At 38.9% G+C, this 21,076-nt stretch overlaps 1 protein-coding gene across 2 annotated transcripts in view; it reads left to right on the plus strand.

The window, feature by feature from the left end:
- The window catches only part of VSNL1 (visinin like 1), an 86,815-nt gene that overhangs the window by 33,041 nt on the left and 32,698 nt on the right, over positions 1–21,076 (plus strand). For both annotated transcript variants that reach the window (XM_064707752.1, XM_064707753.1), the window contains exon 2: positions 6,706–6,874. In XM_064707752.1, the coding sequence (XP_064563822.1) occupies positions 6,713–6,874 (162 nt within the window). In that variant the 5' untranslated portion in view covers positions 6,706–6,712. The remainder of the gene's footprint in view (positions 1–6,705; positions 6,875–21,076) is intronic.

A 21,076-nucleotide genomic window follows, 5' to 3' on the forward strand; every position in this document is an offset into this window, starting at 1 on the left:
TTACTGTAAAATATGTCTTCCTTATATCCAGGGTAAATCTACCTTCTTTCAGCTGAAAACCAATGTCCCTTGTCATGTCATTGCAGCTCCTAGCAGAGTCTCTCTCCATGGGGACTCATATCCCTCAATTCCTCATATTTTCCAAACATATAATTCCTTGGATACTTATTTCCATGGGACTCTGGATATGAGGCCATTGTTTATTTTGTGTGCAAAAGACAGACTTTAGTTCCAAATTTCTTTTTCTGTGAAATAATAAATATATTTGAAGGAATGAGGCATCTGTGTGGCTTGATAGCCTTTCTGTCTGTCCTTCATGCTGGCATTAGTAGAGAAAAGGCAGTATCTGACACAGCCTGAAGAGAAAGGAACAATGCTGGGAGCTGTTAGGAGTTATCAGCACAAGGCTGGAAATTTGATAAACAGTCTGCTTAAAAATCATGGGGAAATTATTCTGCTACTATAGATTACAGACATAGCTCTTTGCTTTCCCCAGCATGAATTGTTTGGGGTTTTGTTGCCCCTGTATATGTGTGTGTGTTGGAGTCTATACACAGGTGTGCTGTTTAAAGATTTGCATTGGGTGAAAGACTGCAAAGGCACCCAGCACTCCTGCTTGCTCAGTGCCTGGGTTTCACATGTCGTGCCCAGGAGTCAGCACGTTCCTGTGGGAGCCCGTGGGCTGGGAGTGGGCACAGGGGTGGGGATGAACCACAGTTTTCCTCCCAGCCTAATGAGTGCCTGCCAGCACAGCTGAGCTGGCAAAGTGAGTATTGTCATTTGCCTCTGGCATAGTCCAAACGACTCATTCCCACTTCCCAAAGCCAGGGAAGAGCAAGAAAAACATGCACCATACAAGGGAATTCATTTAATGCACAGATCTCACAAGGCTGCAGAGGTATTGGTTGACTAGCAGCTACCTAACTCCTGCAGAATTACTGGGAAAGTGAGCCTGGGAACATGGGCACGTGTCAAAGCAGCCAGAGTACATGGGAATAAGTTGGGTAGCCTAAATCACTTTGGTGCTTTTGCCCAGGGTTATGAGGTGAATCTTTCTGCACTCCTGGAATCAGGAGGAAGGTGGCTTGAGTCACCAGTACCTCTTCTCCAAAGGTTGCCTTGAAAGAGCACTTTTTTTCCCAGCTATCCATGTGGGAATTGACTGAAATTAAGCAGCTACTGTGGATATCAAAAATAGGTGGAGTGACTGGCCCATTTATGTGTGAAACACATTCCCTGTGTTTCAGAATGACAGAATCACTAGGATTGGAGGGGGCTTCCAAAGATGCTCAAGTCCAAGCCCCTGCTCAAGCATGGTCCACTATGGATGATTGCTCCAGATGGGTTTTAAATACTTTCAAGGATGGAAACTCCACAACCTTTCTGGGTAATCTGTTTCAGTGTTGGATCACCTGCTCTGTAAAGAAATGTTCTCTTACATCAAGAGAGGATTTCCTGAATTTGAATTTGTGCCCATTGCCCCTTGTCTCACTGGGCACCACTGAGAGGAGGCTGGCTCTGCTGTCTTTGTTCCCCTCATTGAGTATTTAGACCCACACTGGTAAGACCCCCTGAGCCTTCTCTCCTGCAGCTGAAAACAGCCCCAGCCCTCTCAGGTTTCCTTCCTATAACCAGTGCTCATCACCTTTGTGGCTCTTTATGGACTCCAGTAAGTCCATGTCTGTCCAGTGTAGGGAACCCAGCAATGGACACAGCAACCTGGGCAATGGTGGGAGCTGTCTCCCCAGTGCTGGGCAGAGAGGAAGAATCACCTCCCTCAAACTGCTGGCAACACTTTTCCTAAAGCAGCTTGGAAAGAGAATGATTTATGTAATTATGTCTAAGGATAGCAAGCAAAACAACACAGAGTTGGGTTATAGGGACATTGTTGGACATTGTTGGTGCTGTCTTCTCAGTGGAATTTGGGTTCTTTTTCAGCACAAATAGGAGATCTCAGGCAGCACACAGTTCACTCTTCCTTAGGAACAGACAAAGTTAATTTGTTTGCTCTTGGTCCCTTTGAACAGTGAACAGATGCCAAGGAGGCCGAAGGGGAATGAAAGGAGGGGAAGGAAGACTGGGAATGGAGCTGTGTAAGCAACAGCTGGGAGGTCTTTTGAGATCATTAACAAGCAAACAATATTCTATAAGTCATGTTTTGTTATTCAAATTAAATTTTTTATTTCTTAGGTGTACAGTTTAAATTTTTTTTTTTGTGAAACTGTGCTCACACTGACAGTTTACTGCTGGCAAGCCAAATGGGAGAGGCAGACCTAATAAACCTGTGCAGGACCTGCTGTGAAATGTTTTAGGGAAAAAGCCTTGCCATTGTCCAGGAGGTCTGGATGATGATGGAGTGGAGAGCTTTTGAAACAATACAAGCATGTGTGGGACATGATAGCATTGCAGGGAACACATCACACAAACAATATCAGGCCTCAGAGCTGGAGGAGCTGTCTGGTGTGAGCCTCCTGAGGTCCAGCAAGGCAAAGAACAGGCAGATCCATCCTCATACTGCCCCACCTGATGCTGGACTGCCTTAGGTTGGGGATTGGCTGTTTAACAAAATTCCATCTTTAAAATCTGACTTTTCTGTGGGCCTGTACAGGCAGCAATTAAGGCGTTACTTAATGAAATACTGAAGTAGCCTACCAAGTATTTCTGAAAAGCAATTTTCTCTGGATGGATGACTGCCTTTGAAGTGTTTCAGAAAAGTGATATGTTTTAAAACTCAACCTTCATTGCTCTTGCTACTTGTATCACAACAGTAGAGTTTTAGTGTTTTTCTTGATCTCTAATTTGGATTGTGTTGTCCTTGCTAGTGTTAATAAGCATTCTCCTGCCAGAGTAATCTCACTGAGAGTAGACCTGACATTGTATCCATACTCTGTGGCACCCACATACCTGGTTCCTTGTTTATTGGGAATCTCTCCCCCGCATGAAGACTTTATTTTTTTACTTTTGTGATTTTTTGCCAGAAAACACAACCGATTATGAATAGCGGTGCTTGGTTGGAAATATGGCACTTAGAAACAAATTTATAGTTAAAAATTACAAAATTCACTAAACAAAAAAATGCTTGCAGAGTGATCTTTCCTACTCTTGAAATCTTAGTGACTGTACTGTAGGGGGATACAGTATGGGTAAATGAAGGTGGTATAGAATGTAATCTTACCCCTCAAAGAGTTGCAGCTGAGCCAATTACTGAGGATTAGGAACAGGCCTGATGTTAACAGGCCGCAGCTGCAGCCAATCAGCAGAGTGTTATAAAAGAGTGGATTGGTTGGCTGAGAGGAACTGGAGTCAGTTGCTGCTGTGAGGGCAAGGGAGAGTCAGGGCTTGGAGGAGTTGCCTACAAGAAACGTCAAGGAGGTACAAAACTCTGGCAATGTGGAACCCTTGCAGTGTAATGACAACACTGTGCAGTTGCTCTCTCATGTCTTTTCCTAAGGCATATTAGTCGATTTTCACAAGGACAAAGCTTGTTTTGGAAACTGTGATTGTAAGTTAATTAAAAATAGTTTTCATTTTAGAAAACTAAATGTGTTGGTAGTAGCATACTCATTGCTAATGGGTGATTGTACTTTTTCAATAATAATAAGAGATTCAATGAAGCTTTAGAAGATGCTAGGATATGAGTAACTAGATAATCTACATATTTGAGTTTTATTCCCGAATAAGATGGATCTCCCAGAGCCAGAAGTCTGAGTTTATATTTGATAATTATATGATATTCTTGAGCTTTCTTGCAGATTGTAATTCAATGTCTCTGAGAAAAGAGCTTTAAGACATGAAGAAAGAATGAGTGCTTCTAATTCCAGGAAAGCATTGTGACCGGCTTGGTCAGTTTGCTGACTCTGTCCCAAGCAGAGCCCAGCAGATTATTCACCATAATAATGCTGGAGCAGCAAATAAGAATGCAGAACCCAGAAATTGCAAATTGTACCTTTCTCAAATACTGGTTTGGTTCTGTGGAAAAAATAGTTTCTGAGTGTATTTATCAAAATGTCAACTGTGGTTTCCTTTACTAGGAGATGTTCTGTAGTGAGGTACATCAGAAATAGCTGAAAGGTGGTTGGCACTTACTGGACAACCTGTGACAGGCAGCTGCCCAAAATTAGGGACCTGGATCACTGTGGCAAAGTCTGATGATTTGTTTCTCTGACTCTGATGATAGGTTATGTGTGGATATGTGTGTCTTTATTCAAGTATTCTTACACACATGCAGGCCCACTCCATGCTCTGTAAGTGTTGTACAGTGGATTATGTTCCCATCACTGAAAACAGCAAAGGTAACTCTGGCAGATGGGGTTGAGATTCACCAATTCACCACATCTGCTCTTTTCCAGCTCTCTGTAGTGCCAGGCCTAAGGGCTGTAAAGCTAACCTGGATCAAAAAGATCAGAAAGCTGCTATAACAGAAAAATGGTCAGTCAAAACCACCTGATTTTTGCCCATTGAGGATGCTTTTTTTCATCCATAGATATTGAGTTAAATACTTATGGGGATATGAATCCTGGTGAAGAATGGTTTTTTGAATCTACCTAGGCTAGTTACTATAACTGCTGAGTGTCTTTAGGGATTTTCTGGATCCTAAGCAAAGCACCTTATGACTTCAAAAGGTAACAGTGTAGGGGGATACAGTATGGGTAAATGAAGGTGGTATAGAATGTAATCTTACCCCTCAAAGAGTTGCAGCTGAGGCAATTACTAAGGATTAGGAGCAGGCCTGATGTTAACAGGCCGTAGCCAGTCAGAAGAGTGTTATAAAAGAGTGGATTGGTTGGCTGAGGGAACTGGAGTCAGTTGCTGCTGTGAGGACAAGGAAGAGTCAGGGCCTGGAGGAGCTGCCTGCAAGAAACATCAAGGAGGTATGGAACTCTAGCAATGTTGAACCCTTGCAATGTACTGACTATAGAACTCTTGCACTATATGTGTGTAAATACAAGAGAAAAAGAGGAAGAAAACACAGCCCATAAAGAATAAAACGTATTTTAAAAAGTCATTGTTTCTTGTAAAACCTATCTGAGTGGGAGCTAGAGAAATAACTGCATTAGTGTACTTTAATCTCCATGGTGTTTAAATTCAGAATGTGCCAAACTGGGTCATAGCCATACATGAGAAAATGGGGACTTCAGAGATAAGACTGGGGCAGTTGCTTTAAATACCATAAAGTGCAAACCCATCATTTAGTCAAAATAGCTGATTTCTGGACATCTGCACAGTTTTAGCTGTGACAATTAACTGGAAGATTGAACTCTCACATGTTTGTGCTAAGTTTACTGAAATCTGTGAACAGGAGCTTGGAGGAGCCTCAAAGTGAGTTTAGAGCGTGGAGTAGGTTTAGACCAGGGAGGACCATGGCCAGAAGGGAGAGGGGCCATGAGATCTGTTAGGAGCTGACCTGGTGCTGCTGGCACTGTGGCACCAGGGGACATGTTCACCACACACAGAGACCAGGAGGAATTATTAACTTTGCACCTGCTCAAGGAATGTTCCCATAAAGGAAATCATATAAATACATTGATTTGTTGGAGCAGAACAATGTTTGTCCTTTTGAGGAGAAAGAAACTTCTGCTTTGAAATAGGGGAAGATGCCAAAAGCAATAGATTAAAATTGGGAGTGGGTGGTAATATGGACTAGAAATCAATGTATGGTGTGATGCAGTCATTAGACACAGATGCTAAACTGGAGATAAAAATGGAAATGCAAAGCTGGGCTCTGGAAAGAAATGATTTGTTGCTTTGCAGTTCTCTGCAGGACAAGTTAAATGTTGTCTATGATCTGATTAAAAAGAAACTGAAAGGTATCTGTCATGAAAAATCTTTGGCAAAAAGGGAAAATGTTAAAGATGAGGTTTTCTCTAAAGTTCTCTCAAAGGACATCTGTGGTCAAATGTCAAAGAACCTGAAAGTATCTCAAAGGGCCAACATGAGTAGTACTGAAATTGCTGTATTTATCTATACATACATGCAAAGTTTGTTTTTCTGTTTAATATTTTAAATACATACAAAATGTATATGACAAATGCAGTAAATACGTTCAGAGTTAATGATCATGAAATGTAAACCATCTGTTTATTCATTATGCATTAAATATATAAATATTCATCTGTTTATACATGTGTATGTATGCATGTATATGTACAAATGCATATGAATTAAGTTTATTTTTACAGTTTGCTTTTGTCATTGTTTGAGACAAAGCTTGTGCACTCTGGCATTGTTTCCTCCCAGTGGAATACCTAATGCTGTATGTTACAAGCCTGTCTGTCCACAGCCTTGGACATGTGAGGAGTAGCTGCTAATGTAGCTGTCATATCAGAAGATATTTTCAAGATAAAGAGGAATTCTGTGGACATCTCTGAATCTGTGATTCTTTTTCTAGTTATGTTCAAAGAAAAAAAAGTAATAATTTTCAGTCTTACTGTAAAGAAAAGCTGTAAATTGCCTAATTTTAAGGCAAGTGAGAGTAATCTGTCTCCAGGCCTTAAGATTCCTGAATGAAAGAAGAACGTTGCCTTTTTCACTATTTTCAGCCTCCAATAATCAAGCATAACTTAGGTTCATGTTCACTAGCAAATCTGTGAAGTTACCTTTGCCTGAAGGCAGCAGTGAATACACAACAATTGTTCAAGTTATGTGGCTATTTCCAGTTTAAAATGTTCACATTTGGCTAATTGTATTCATTTATTTCTTCCTAAGGCAAAAAATGGGGAAACAAAATAGTAAGCTGGCCCCTGAGGTGATGGAGGATCTGGTGAAGAGCACGGAGTTCAATGAACACGAGCTAAAACAGTGGTACAAAGGATTTCTAAAGGACTGTCCAAGTGGCAGACTGAACCTTGAGGAGTTTCAGCAGCTCTACGTAAAAGTAAGTTATTTACTAAGTTATTTGTTAACTTAAAAGTAAGTTGTTTGACTGTAGAAAGAGTTATGAAGTAATGTAAAGCAAACATATGGTCCAGAGCTGCTGGTCATTTGGACTGAGGAATAACTTTGCTTGGAGAAGCAATGGTGAAGATGAGACAATGAGTGGGAAGTGTTACCCTCATCACACCAGTGATTTGTGTAACTATAGTGACAGGAACCAAAAGTTTAGGAAAAAGCTGTGATTTATTCACAAGAAATAGATTACATTCTCTGTGCTCTGAAATTCATGACGTGAATTTCAAATTTTAAAGGTGACTTTGTTCACCTTTAAAGGATGGCCATGGTCCTGTTAAATATAAACCATGTGATTGCTGGACATTTATATAAAAGTGGTGAACTTTTATGGCAGTATGACTTGCAGATAAATTATGCACTGTGCACAAAGGATTTCTTCCATAAATTTTAGATATTGCCTTTATTTTTTCTCTGCTGTCACTTTTTCTCACTTTATTGGGAAGGGAAAGCAAGGTGATCTGTTTATTTTCTTCTTGTTTTTCATTACTTTGTCATGTTCAATGCAGTCTTTCCCTTACATTTATTATGTATTTATTCTGTAACAAGAAGAACATGGGGGAAGCATAAAAAATGTATTCATGTTAAAAAGATAATTATATTTTAATTCAGAATTGAGTGTCGACTAAAAGGTCAGACACTTCAAAGTACTGTTAATTAGGACAAATATTGAATGGCAATGATGAACTGTAGGATCATAAATACATTTGAAAGGCTGTTTTATTTTTCTTCAGCCTCACATTGTAAGTAGTTACTGTTGAGCACATGGGCAGTTTTTGCAGACAAGTGGGACTGTTGTTTTCCTCAGATGCACTCTGCAGTTCTTTCCTAAATTTCTTCAAGATTGAACCAGATCACTCTGTAAAGTATTACCTAGACAATTTTTCTTTCTAATGAATGGCTCTAGCATAAACTTCTAATTCAGCTTACAAAATAAGCTTCTGTCTTCATATTTTAATATTCATGGCTAAAGGTGCTGCCTCACAATCCTATTCTTAATTAACAAATGAGTTTGTAATGAATTATATTTTTAGATGAAAGAATCTGTACAGCCTCAGGTGTTTTACTTGTTATTGACTGATCATTTATAAGTTCCATTTTAAACAGTACTTACTGCACATCCAACAAGAGCAGACATCCAGTCGTTGCTCATACATGTTTCTGGAAAAAGTAAACCTTCTTTAAAAAATTCTTAATAAAGTATGTCAACTCTTCAGAAATAATTTTTTCTCTTTGGAAAATCACAGTAAAGGTGGTTTTTGGTGATTTGCTTTGTTTTGTGTTTTTGTTTGGGTTTTTTTGTTTGTTTGTTTGGGGCTTCTTTTGGGATTTTTTTTTGTTGATTTTTTGGTGGGGTGGTGATTTGGTTTGGATTTTTCTATGATTTTGTATGCTGTGAGGAAAAACATCAGGAAATAACTCAGAACTTCCAGGACTTCCTTCCTTCAAACAGGTGTTTGAAGCATTCATAGATAGTACACAAGATACCTTACGCATGAAGACATATCAGAAAGTAAATTCAATGTCATGTTTTCAGAGATGGTAGTGCAAAAAATAACATGAAGAGCACAAGCAGTATTTTGCTCCTGAAATTTGAAGACAGCTTTGTAATCTTACTAAGCTGCAATATCCAGCTTTTAGTTTTATGGCATCATGTATCTTTATTTCATGAAATGTCATTCTCTGCCTTGCTTTGGTAGTTGTGGGGTTTGATTTTGCTATGTAATGGCACTGCCATATATTTAGTCTAGTTTGTTGTCCTATATTTAATGTCCGTATGGGGCGAAATACTAATTTTGTGAGGAGAAATATGATTATCTGTAGTAAATCCAGAGCTTTACTTCTGTGTGTCACAGAAATGCTTGTAAAATAATGTCTCTGAGGAGCTTATAGTCTGAGTGTTGGCTGTGGTGGCAACTTCTTGTGTTGGACATTCTGTCTACCCCAGCTTCTGGCTGCAGATAAACCCCCAGATGTGAAATTTATCTTTCCAGGAGGAGCCACCAGAAGGAGACTGAAATCTTTATGGTTACATTTATGGCTTCTCACTTCAATTAAAATATATTCAGGGTGAAAATACATGAAGCATGTATTGATTTGCAATTCCTCTGCATAAACTTCTAGTTGGGAGGGATGACATTCATCTGTTTTTCTGAACTGGATTTTATTGAGGAAGATTTCCATAGATCAATATATTTTGAAAAGAAATAAAAGACTTTCTTCCATTTCCAATTCAGGTTGACTTAAGGTGACATTGTTTCTTTGTTTGTGAGACCTGTGGGGAGCACTTTCATGTGTGTAGATAGAAAGGTGTTGGTCATCTAACTTAAGTGCAAAGGAAACTTTTTTATTTTTACTAATTCAGAATATAAAATATTATCAACTTAAATAGACAAAACATTTTATATTAGCAATACTTTGAAGGGAATTTCCTGGTTATCTGCACTTCTCTTCCATCAGATTTACAGAGTGAGGTGCACAATCTTAGGGCACAGAAACCGTTTTGGGGTTTTTTTGTGAAACCCAACTAGATGTGTCCTGGGATCACACCTTGTGTTACTGTATATAATTGCTGGTGATAAGCTTGAGTTGATCTGAAAGGGAACCTTCAGAACATGTGTGATGTGGATGTCAGGTCCTCAACGTGAACCCTTCCAGCTCTACATATTTGCATCAATTGTACTGTGCTGTTTACTGATGTAGATAAATACTGTATTGACTAAAGGGGGAATTACTCTAGTTTGGCTTGGGAACATTTGCTATTGAAATTTCCATTATGAATACAAATAATCAAGTGCTTAAAATAAATAGTTTCACCAATGGACTCTACAGAAAAATTATTTGCAGCACTTTTAATGCAAGTGTCTATAAAAATTTTCATCCAAAAGTACTTATTTTAAATAAGCAGCTAATAAGCATAAATATACTTCATATTGTTGCATATTTAACATTTTCTGCAATATAGTAGGTTCATTGAAAATAGTCCATTTTTGGGTAGATAGATTCTTCTTGGGATACGAAATCCATGGCAAACTGTTAGGGCTCATGTTTCCTTCCATGTTGCTGAATGAAGTGAATGTTCTGCAATTTTTTAAATACTTATTGAAGAGTTGGTTATGCACTGCAAGCACAGAGCCACAAAGAGTCCTCAATGCTGAAACACTGAGATAGCTGTCCTCAAAGTCTGCACAGAGCATGGGAGGGGGAGAAATCTGTGGAAAGCATTCTGAGAAAACTAAAGCCAACATTTTGTAAAGTAACATGCAAAACCACAAGGTATCGCTCAGGACAGGAGTTGGTGCTAAATTCTAAGTTTCTCTGGGGTATGGGAGTTACATCTTCCTGCTGCAGAGAACAGTAGAAAAAGCAAAATCGCCTTTTGCTGGAGGTGATTGGAGGCTTTTGCTTTCTCTCTTAGGTGACAAAAATAATGTAATTGCCTTGCCATTATCACAGTGGTTTATGTACTCCTTAAGCTGTAGAAAACTGAATCAATTAGAGGAAGAGCATTGCCAGCAGGTCAAGGGAGTTCATCCTGCCCCTCTACTCAACCCTGGTGAGATGTATCTGGAGAGTTGTGTCCATTTCTGGGCTTCTCAGGGCAAGAGAGAGATGGAGCTCCTGAAGCAGGTCCAGCAGAAGGGGACAAAGATGATGAAGGGACTGGAGCATCTCTGCTATGAAAAAAAGCTGAGGGAGATGGGCCTGTTCAAGAAGAACTAACTGAGAGGGGATTCTCATCAATGTTTATCAGTATCTGAGGGGAAGGTGTCAAGAGGAATGACCAGGCTCTGCTCCACGGTACCCAGCAATAGGACAAGAGGCAGAAAGTGATGCATAGGAAGTTTGTCCCAAATATGAGGAAGAAATTCCTTACAGTGCAGTGACCACACACTGGAACAGGGTGCCCAGAGGGGCTGGGGAGTCTTCCTCACTAGAGATATTCCAGAACCCCCTCTGGATGCAGTTCTGTGCCATGTGCTCTGGGATAACCCTGCTTGAGCAGAGAGGTTGGAGCAGATGATCTGCTGTGGTGTCTTCCGACTTTACCTATTTTGTGAATTATCGTGGCTCTGTTTGAATCTGCACTCATTGCCCTCTCATTTATCTACCTGAGATGAGATGTGACCTTCTGGGCTGCTGGCAATATCCCAATTAACCTATTCTTCTCTAGGAAATAGCATCAGTCTAGCTGAAACCTAAAATTTCCTTCTTCAAAGAGAATATCCTAACTGTTAAGCTTAATCCCTACTAGCTGTCTTAATTTTCCTTTTGCTCTCCTAAAAAGTTCTTAATTTTTATCTTGCATAAAACTTATCATTGCAGGCAGAGAGCTAAGAATTTAATATACAAACCTGTCATTAAAATAAAAGATACCAATAAAAACCTCTTGTGTGTTCCTATCATTCTTTAGGGTTTCGTGCAGTCTAAAGGGCCAAATACATTTTCCTTCAGATCTTTTGAATTCACTGGGTTTAGATGAATATGCCCTATAGTGTGTAAGTGTGCATAATCACTGCTAATAGTCACAGGAATTATGCATGTTTATTAAGTGGAAAATAGGCTTCTATATTGTGGTACTTCTTGGAACTGGGTCACTGAACATGAGAGGCATATATCTGCTCTAATAGAAACAAAAACCAATGGTCCTTTAGCTGGAAGAGTAGAGATAGAAATGATCATAATATAATGCTAACACTGATAAAGAAACTTACTTTGTGAATTTATTGCCCCTATATTGTTTAGATATGTTTTGGAGTTTTATAGATAGCATTCTGTTTTTTTTTTTTTTTTACAGCCTTCATTTAAAAGTTATTTCATTAATTGGAATCAAATGGTTTGTCATATTTTTGGATTCTATCTCAAATTTCTGGCCTTGAAGGAAATTGATTTTTAGTCCTTCATTTTAATATGTGTAGAACAAAAGAATCTCAAAAATCTATTGAAATTAAGTTGGTATATTTGCAGCCTCTTTCAAGACAGACTAGCAGCTTTCTAAAGATGGCACAGAGCTCCTCAAAATATCAGGTTAGAGCTGGATTTCAGGATTTCGGTGGCTGTAAAAATGTAGGATTCCAGAATGGCTCAGCTGTGTTTACAGATGTCCCAAACATAGATGCAAATGTACTGGCAGAAATTGATGTTTCCTGGGATCATCTCTTAACTGGTAGAGCTGTGCTGGTTTTATGAGTGTGCTTTGGCCACTTGAGCTCTCCCTATAACAAGAATACTTTTAAGGCATATTATACCAATGTTAAGTGTATTACACCAAATATTATCTATATATTTAGCATATTATACCAATCCTGTGTTGCTTTAGAACTTCAGCATGTCTTGAAATAATGTAGATTATAAAAAATATTGATTTATCTACCCACACAATATTTTTAGCCTAGTTGCTACCTTCCGGAAGATTACATCTGCTGTGCCAGCAGTATTCCTGGACAGTATGACAGGATATTTGCTTGCATGAATCACCTAAACTTAACTGCAACACAGAAAACATCATATGTATTTATTTATAAAGATTACTTAAAGAAACTCTTTAAAATTATTAATATTACTGCTGTTTTTTTGAATTGTTCAAACTGATATGGAATAATAAAACTAATGCTGTTGTTTTAGGAACTTGATGCAAACCAATAGAGCGACAAATAGCACTGGATTGGAGACATCACAATATGGCTCTATAAGGAGCAGTGCATATCTAGATAGGCAGATAAATCTGGGAAGGAATGACAATAATGTTATTTGCCTCAGTAGAAGCTTGCTTTGTGTGGAGTAGTAAAACAGTTGATGAGGTAGAGATTCTTAATGCATTCCTGAAGCACTTAATACAAATCTGCACATCTGAGACAATTACTATAAATTGTTAGGAAAAAAATCACTTTTTCACCAAAGGTCCAGTGAAGTTGCTCTGAAAAAAAATAAATATAGGAGAATCTAAATGGCAGTGTGCTGAAAAGCAACTGGGCTTGTGGCCCAGCACTATCACTGGGGAGTGCATTTCATGGTGAGCAATCTTCTTGGTGGTCCAAAGCTGTATTAAAACTGGGTTCTGGTAACTTTAAAATCAAAAGTGATTGCAACTGCTTTTCAAACAGGACTTGGCTAAAAAAATAAAAGGCACGGTCTTGTTGCCTGGATGTTTTCCATACAAAACTGCTTTTGCCATTATAATTTTTCTTCTCCTTATAGACGTGAATAGGCAGGTTCTGTGCCAAAATGCAGGTCTATTTCTAAACCACATAAAAAGGCTTATTATATATTTCAAAGAAAAGCTGACATTGTGCTCAATGAATTTTAAAACAAAGGGCCAGAATGCTCCTTAGTTATAAAACCAAAATCAAACAAACCCCGAAGGCAGCATTAACTTTGAAGCTGACTTTGGGCAATTCAGGGAAGGGGAGGATATTGGTAATGTGCCTTTCTGCAGCATTTCTGTCTCTCTGCTTATCCCAGGAAAAATAATGTCATCTTGTGGAACAGATTTTAAAATCTGTCTTTAGTAAACAGGGCTTTAAAGATCAGCAACCATATAGAAAAAAAAAAAAAAAAAAAAAGAAAAACAGAGTAAAAAACCACAGATTCTCATTTAAGCTGCAAAGCAAATTGAAAACAGTAATTTCTAGAAGAGGACCAGCATGCTGGGTAGCAAGCAGTTCTGAAAATATGGCTGTAAATCACAACACTGGATACTAAGAGCCTTTAACAACGTGGAATGGAGTCAGTTTAGATTGAAACACTAATCTCAGTGAAGCTAATGGGAATTTTCATTCCTGATCCTTACTTAAGCGCTTAGGACTGTACTGAGCTCCCGAAATTGTTTATCTTTGTGAGACCCGAGTGCTGTGAAGTCTGCTGCAAGCTCCATTAACCATTAGTGTCCAGTCCTACAAGCTGGATCTAGAGTCTGGAGGGCTCCTCTCACCACATGTGAAGATGTGCACGCTGGGAGCTGTCGTTTAAAGGCAGCAGTGGTTTAAAGCCTAAATCTGGGAGGAAAGGGGTGAAATTAAGGGTCCTAAAGCTGGTAAAAAAGTTTCACAGGTAAAGAAAGACAAGTCCTTTTCTCCTTGCAGTATTAGGGCTAGTGGCTAATTTTAAAGGCTAAAATACTTTTTTTTTTTTTCCTGCTTCTGTTGCAGAGCATATAATGGCTCATATCCTCTAGACAATCTCCTCTGGAGACTCTAAATCTGGGAAATGAGGAAGTCAGACAATTTTTAGAGATGAAATCTAAACAGCTAAATCTTAATTTCTCTGAGCAGTAGCTTGTGGCGTATCCAGGCTAGTGGAATGAATCTTCCTAATGCTTGAGCAAATCAGTAACATATGCTGACACTGTCTGGAAGAGGTAGGAAACATGGTCACATGAATCCAGAAGCAGTCCAATTGTCCAAAGGCATCCTCAGGGCTTACAGAGTCAGCAGATGTGTGGGAATGCAAATATTTAGTCCACACTTCTGATTATTACCAAGCATTGAATATATCTGTAATTCTGTGACCATATGTGGTTCTTGGAGGTATTTGAAACTGACTCCCAATGCATTGAAGAGAGTACATCCAGACAGGACAAGATGATCCAGCCTGGAATGCTTAAAAATATCACCATTTACATGCATGCCCCAGTTTCCAGCATAGCCTGATAAAAGAATGCAGGCTGGGTAAATTTCCCAACAATAACATGCAAATTACTTTCACTTGATCTTTTATTTTGAAGGAAGTTCACCAGTTCCCAAAATTGTCATGCATTTTTATAAGAGACCTTCTTCCTTTGCAGTTCACCTTTGATCTATGTTTTATTCCTCTGAGAAATCAAAACAATGAATTTGGGATACTGTGATTATTTCTGAAGCGAAATACTGAATTCATTAATAAGGTTATCTGGAGGGTAATAAAGGAGTGCTGCAGCTTGGATGGAGAGAGCCATTGCTAACACTGAGAATGCTAACATGAGAATGAAAGAGCTCACGATAAAACAGTGAAAAAGTCAGTATCACATCCCATAGCTGTTATCATGTTCAGATCTACTAGCTGCTGTAGCAATGCTTATTTTACCATTGTTACATGGTCCTCACAGCAGCTATCAAGACTGAGCAGTGGTTCACAACCTCTACACAATCTGTTGCAAAAGTCAAGTGTTTCAGACTTCTGTCATCCTTAAACTTCTGCTTCCTACCTCCCTTCATCCCACCTCAGTGTTTCCTTCTCATCCCAAGGAAAAGTATTCACAAAACCAGTGAAAATCCTTGGGGATGCACAGGTGAGAGAGAGAGAGAGGGGTAATATTCACTGTACTTCTTTCAGAGATCTTCTTTTCTCTTGCAATCAAATAAATTGTCATGAAGGAAGCCCACAAAGTCTCTATACAATGTATGAACAGTTGAAATACTGAAAGTTTAAACCATTTGCTTGATGTCTTCAGCAAAGTCAGGGTTGCAATTACTTCATGGGTCAAAATATAAGTGTCCTTTACTTCATTTCTTTGGAGTGAGAGTTTGTTCTTTTTTCCTATAGGATGCATTAGCAATGCCTTTCTGGAGTTATACATGCACATAACAGTATGGCATTTCTGGCCAGATGTTAATCAAATATCTAGTTGAGATCTACACTGGTTTCTGGGCCTTGTAGCTAAAGTGTGACCATGTCTTAGTGGAAACCTGTATTTTAGGTCTTCAGTGACCTGGATTTTGAAATGCAGATCCTCCTTTTTGGATGAAACCAGCCTTATTCTGCAGGCTAGAAATCATGTGTTTTTGTTACTTGAGACAAAGTGAACTAGGGTCTTTCAGGGACCTCTTCTTGTCGCGTTTCTTGAACTATAAACATTGCTGTTTGTTTAAGATATATAAAAAGCTGTTTAGTTTTACAGGGTTCCTGAAGGAAGTATTAAAGCAGGGCACTTCATTTCAGCACTGGAGTGAATTACTGTAATTTAATTTTTTCTTTTTTACTTTTAAACATTGAAGTGCTTTCCTCTAGTATCAAAGTATGCATTCAATATCTCACTTGCACACAGGCCTGGAGCTGAAAACAACGTTCTTATTTCAAAAGGTATGGACAAGAACTTGGTGCTCTGAACCACAGTCCTGCACCTCACTGTGCTGTGTCTGACTCCCTGCCTCACCTTCTCCTCCCTCTCTCCTCCCAGGAAACTCATCAGTCCTGCAGAAAGTTAATTTACCATGCTAATATGTACTTGATGGAGTGAGTCACTGTAGCTGGGTGTGAAAATCTCAAAAATGAAAGGGAACTTGTTGGAGTGAACCATGGTGCTCACAGGCAGGCACAGCCTGTGTCAGCCTGCTCCTCCTGTTGTGGCATGCTGAGATGGCAAATAAATCACTGTTGGCACTGCAGCACGTGCTGCTCTGGGAAGCTTCAGCCATGCAGCTCATGAAACAAGTGCTTTTTCAGGGTACTGTGGAATGGGAAAGCATCTGGGAGCTTGGTTTGTTATCAAGTCAAACACAGTTTCTTTATCATGTAGACATTAGTTGCCATTCCAGTCAGATTTCTACTACTCGTAGTCTGAACGCTTCTAGTACCTTGGGATATCAACTTCCTTTTTCTTCAATGAGAGTAAATTTCCATCTTTTCATGTTTTAATTAAGGCTCATAGGAATAGACTATTTGTACTGACAAACCTAGTGATTGCCAAATTGAGTTGACTTACTGCTACCTGGCATGAGAATTAGGTAACTACCTTAATTTTATATTCAATCACAAACAAAACAAAATGAGGAAAACATATGGTTTGGAAGATAAAGTAATCAACAGAAGGAAAATTAGACAGAAGGAGATTTTGCCATTTTACTAAAATACTTTTGAAACTTTCTCAGAAAAATGTGGTGTGAAATCCACCAGGTGAAGGAGATGTGAAGGTTGGCTCCCTAATTACATGAATAACCCAAAACTGAGCATGCAGCTTTAAATAAAATCCCCCAGTAGTCCAGAGAAAGAGCAGTATAAACAAAAGTCTAAATAAATACTGCAGTTCACCTCAAAGTGAATATCAACTGGGGATTATTTCCATGTTAAAAAAAAAAGAATTAAAAATTCCTATTTCATTAATTGAAACAAAATTGTATGTGGACCTTGTCAGCAGCTTTCACAAGAAATGCATGAAGTTATTTCAATTATGAAGTTATTTCTAGATCTCTCTAGAATTCCCCTTTCATTGTACCCTAGAATTGCTGTTATCCCTTATTTGGATATTACACACCTCTTTGGATACTTATGACTCTAGAGCTTTCCTTGACAGATATGCTCAAGTTTGCTCCTCCCTGTCAAACCATCAGGATAGGAGATGCATGAAGTCCTATTCCAAGATACATGAATTTTGGCAATGTGGTTCCTGTCCTTGGTGCCAACACCAGATACACAAGGACTGATCAAAGGAAAGAGTCCTTGAATTTGCTTTTGTGTTCGCAGGCTCCAGCTTGTACTGCTAATGTCCATGTTGGCTGTACCCGTGTCCCTCTTCTAAATACCTTTTTGGTTCTGAAAATCCTTGTGTTGGTGTTTATTAATGTAGCAATTATTGTGCCCTAATTTTATGTGTTGGTGAGATAATTATAGCTAAAAACATTTAACATTTAAATGATGGGGTTGTTTAAGAATGGATCAGCTAAAACAAGAAATTGTGTTGTGAAAGCCTCACAGGACATCAGAGGCATGCAGATGAATTTAGAGGATGTGCTTCCTCCTAGTGTGGATCAGTTTTCACCAGAATAAGCTCCATGCAGCTGCCGTTCATCCAGCTGCCGCATGCTGGTCTCTGGGAGGTGATGGATGCTCTTTGGATGTGGTCCTGGTGAAATGCAGATGTCCTTAGCTTCCTTCTGAGCCTTTCTATCCACGGACACACACACACCCCTTAGCTTTGGCAGGAAAGGATGGAGTTGTGAAATCACTGCTGCCCATCTACCTTCTGCTTCCCATTTACCCTCCTCCCCAACACCTTGGCAGGTCAGGTCCTGTCGCCTGTGCTCAATTAACAGAGTTAATTTCATTCAGGAAGAAAACACATCTCCTTTCTTCAGGGCCCAGTTTCTACATTTCTGTACAAAGCATCTTCAGCACACCAAGCATTTTATCACATGTGCATTGGTATACTCAGTACAAACATTATACACACATTAAACTTCTTGATTAGGACAAGTGATTTAGGTGGCAATCACTTCTGAGCTCACAGTTGCTTAGTGATGACCAAATCCCACAGTTTTCTTGGAGGAATACAGTCGTAGTATCTCTAGAGCCACAGAAGGGTACAGCTGAGCATCATTAGTTTTGAACTCACGCACAATTGTTTTTCATCTCTTCTGTTGCACATTTGTACAGAAAAAGGGATGACTTAACACTCTATTACTCTTAGAAGTCAAACTTGACAATATTTAATATTTAAGTATTTTAGATATTTATTTTAAAATATAATTTTCATACATGACGTTTCTTTGTTTGATTGTGATTTTTTTTTTAAACAAAGGAATACTTCAAAAACACCTGGACTGAGAAAGGTACACTTTCTGAGATCTATATAGTGGTTCTTAAAAGCTCAGCAAGAAACCTGTGGTTAAAGTCTAGAACATGATGCTGAAAATTGTGGTTTATAATAATAATAATCATATTTAATTGTAAAGGTGCTATATGAGTCCTGGCTTGAAGAAGCAATTATTTATCTGTTGATTAGTTCTTGCCACAATTGTGGCAAGTATATGACAAGGGAAACCCAAAAAATTAGTGACCTTGTGTTAAAATTGCTTGCTCAGTGCCACAAATTAGCCCCTATGGTGTGTTAGTCTATCCACTCATTTATTTTTAAGATTCTTTTCCCCAGGAGCTTTTCTGTATAGCACAAAAATGGTGTTTAATGGGCCTGAGGTTATTTTCACAGAGACATAAATTGTGGGGTTTTTCTAATGTACAGCCAAGAATTGTAGGAATAAGGATATTTATGCTTCCTGTATCTACTACCCTGGGGTATCTTTGAAACATGAAAAATCATGAGAAAGAGCACATGCTCTGAAACAACCTAAAATGAAAACATATTTTCATTCTCAGGAAATTTAGTTTCTCATACAGAAAGTCACCAGCAGGTCCACAGCAATAAAAGTAAGAAAATACTGCTAACAAAAGGTAAATGCTGGTCTTTGTGCACAGCAATTTCTTTTAAAGCGATGTACCTCTTTGTTACTTCTCTGTAAGAATAATGACATTTTGCCAAAGAAATGAAATCTGTTTCCAAAGAGTGAATTGAATACATTCAGTATAAAAATTACATTAACTTGTAGCCAAATTTATTAAAAATACAAGATTCAAAATTATTAGTTTGGCACACAAGCTTCTAATAACTCTATAGAAGTGGACTATCTGTGGGAAATTAGCTCTTGAGCTCTATCCAGAAGGCAATTGTCAGTGGGAGAGAAAAAAACCCTTTATTCTGGCTGTCCAAGGCTGGAAATTTTTTCTGCACAGGCACAATAAATAGTTTTTGCTAGAAATAAAGAGACTGCCAAATCAACCTATCTGAATAAAAAGTATGTTGTGCTTTACACATGGGAAAAGTGCTCCAGAACAGTTAATCCCTACAAAAACATTATCCCTGGATTATCACCAGTAGTACTTGCCTTCAGGCAGTTTTCAGTTATTTGTTTCCATTTTCTATACATGTAGCCAGTGTTTTTATTTCCACGTGACTGTTCATCTCAATCATTTTCTTTGCTCCCATCTATTCTGGGCTCGTGCGTGTGCATCTTGCGTGTTGCCAGAGTACTTTGGGCTATATTTGCATTTCCAGCTTCATAGAAATATTGTTCTACTTATAATGCTGTGAAAGCCAGCACGTAGTCCTAAAAGGGGCCACTGATTTCTGTGGAGTGGCCCATGTCACTGCAAAGCACATCAGTGGGCCAGAATACCTTTTCTCCTTCCCTTTTGTGTAGACACGCTATAAAAACCAACCCCGTGGCATTGTTATGGGTGGGTGCTGTGAGTGAGTTCACTTGGCTCCCTGGCTGAAGAAGCCTCACAGCTTTTGTTGCCAGCACATTGGTGCAATGGCTGGGTCAAGGGACAGCTGAAGTCGTGTTGCTATGCAGACAGGATCTCTTGGAGCCAAAAGAAAAACAAAGGGAAAGCTCTTTACAAGAAATGCAGTCCCTAGTTACCGTGCGGATCACTTCCTGCATAACCAAAGGAGTGGTAACAGGGCATGCCACGTCTGCAGTGGAATGGGAGCATTATGGTGGAGGGTAAGAGTTTGCCCAAAGTGAGGATAGTTCCAGTAATATAATCCATGATGGATTTAAAATGTGCTTTTTTAAATTGCCAGAACTCATTTATTACATGAAAGCCTCAATTCTTGCTATCTTGCTATCCTAAATTGACAAAATGCAATATAATGAAAAAATAAATGTTTTCCTTCTAAAGGAACCAAGTACCCCCCTTCTTCCTAGAGTGCACCAGAAGATGCAGCCTTGGCATCAAATTCCTGTACAATCGTGGCTGTCAGGCATGTGGAATCTTTAGATGCATCCCCACCTTCTTTACTGTAATGTACTTTTCTTCCCAGCCAGCTCATATCTTTCTTCCCTAGGGCACTAGCTAGGTGAGTGGTGAAGCCTGATGGGATGGCTGTATCTCTGTCCTTTTCTTCTCCAGCTTTTGAACTTCTGCAAACTGGGCTTTGTGACTGCAGCATCATGAGAAGCTTGCTGTCAGTCATGCTCATTCAGCCTGTGACTGGGGCTTGGCCATTTTATTTTCATTTGTCTCTCTCCTTACTTCAAGACAAGGGCAGTCCAATATCAGAAAGCCAGCCCAATCCTTTATCAAAGAAGAACCTTATATCTGGAAACTTCTCCAAAATATAAGTCTAAAAGCTCTGGCAAGATGCTGCATAGCAAAGCAAAATGAATGGGCATAATAAATGTTTGTTATTCATTGTAATGGTGCTGAGAAACACTTGAGGAAAGAAACTATACAGACTCTACTACCTGAACTAAAACAAAATGTGTCCAGAAAGATTTTTGAAATGCCTTCCTTTTGATCTTTAAACATATATGCATTTCTAATTTATAAAGCCAAAGATTGGATGGGGGTCATTCATTGTAATTTTTAAATTTTT

Source organism: Zonotrichia leucophrys, chromosome 3, assembly GCF_028769735.1.
Source record: "Zonotrichia leucophrys gambelii isolate GWCS_2022_RI chromosome 3, RI_Zleu_2.0, whole genome shotgun sequence".
In the NCBI taxonomy this organism is placed as follows: Eukaryota; Metazoa; Chordata; class Aves; order Passeriformes; family Passerellidae; genus Zonotrichia; species Zonotrichia leucophrys.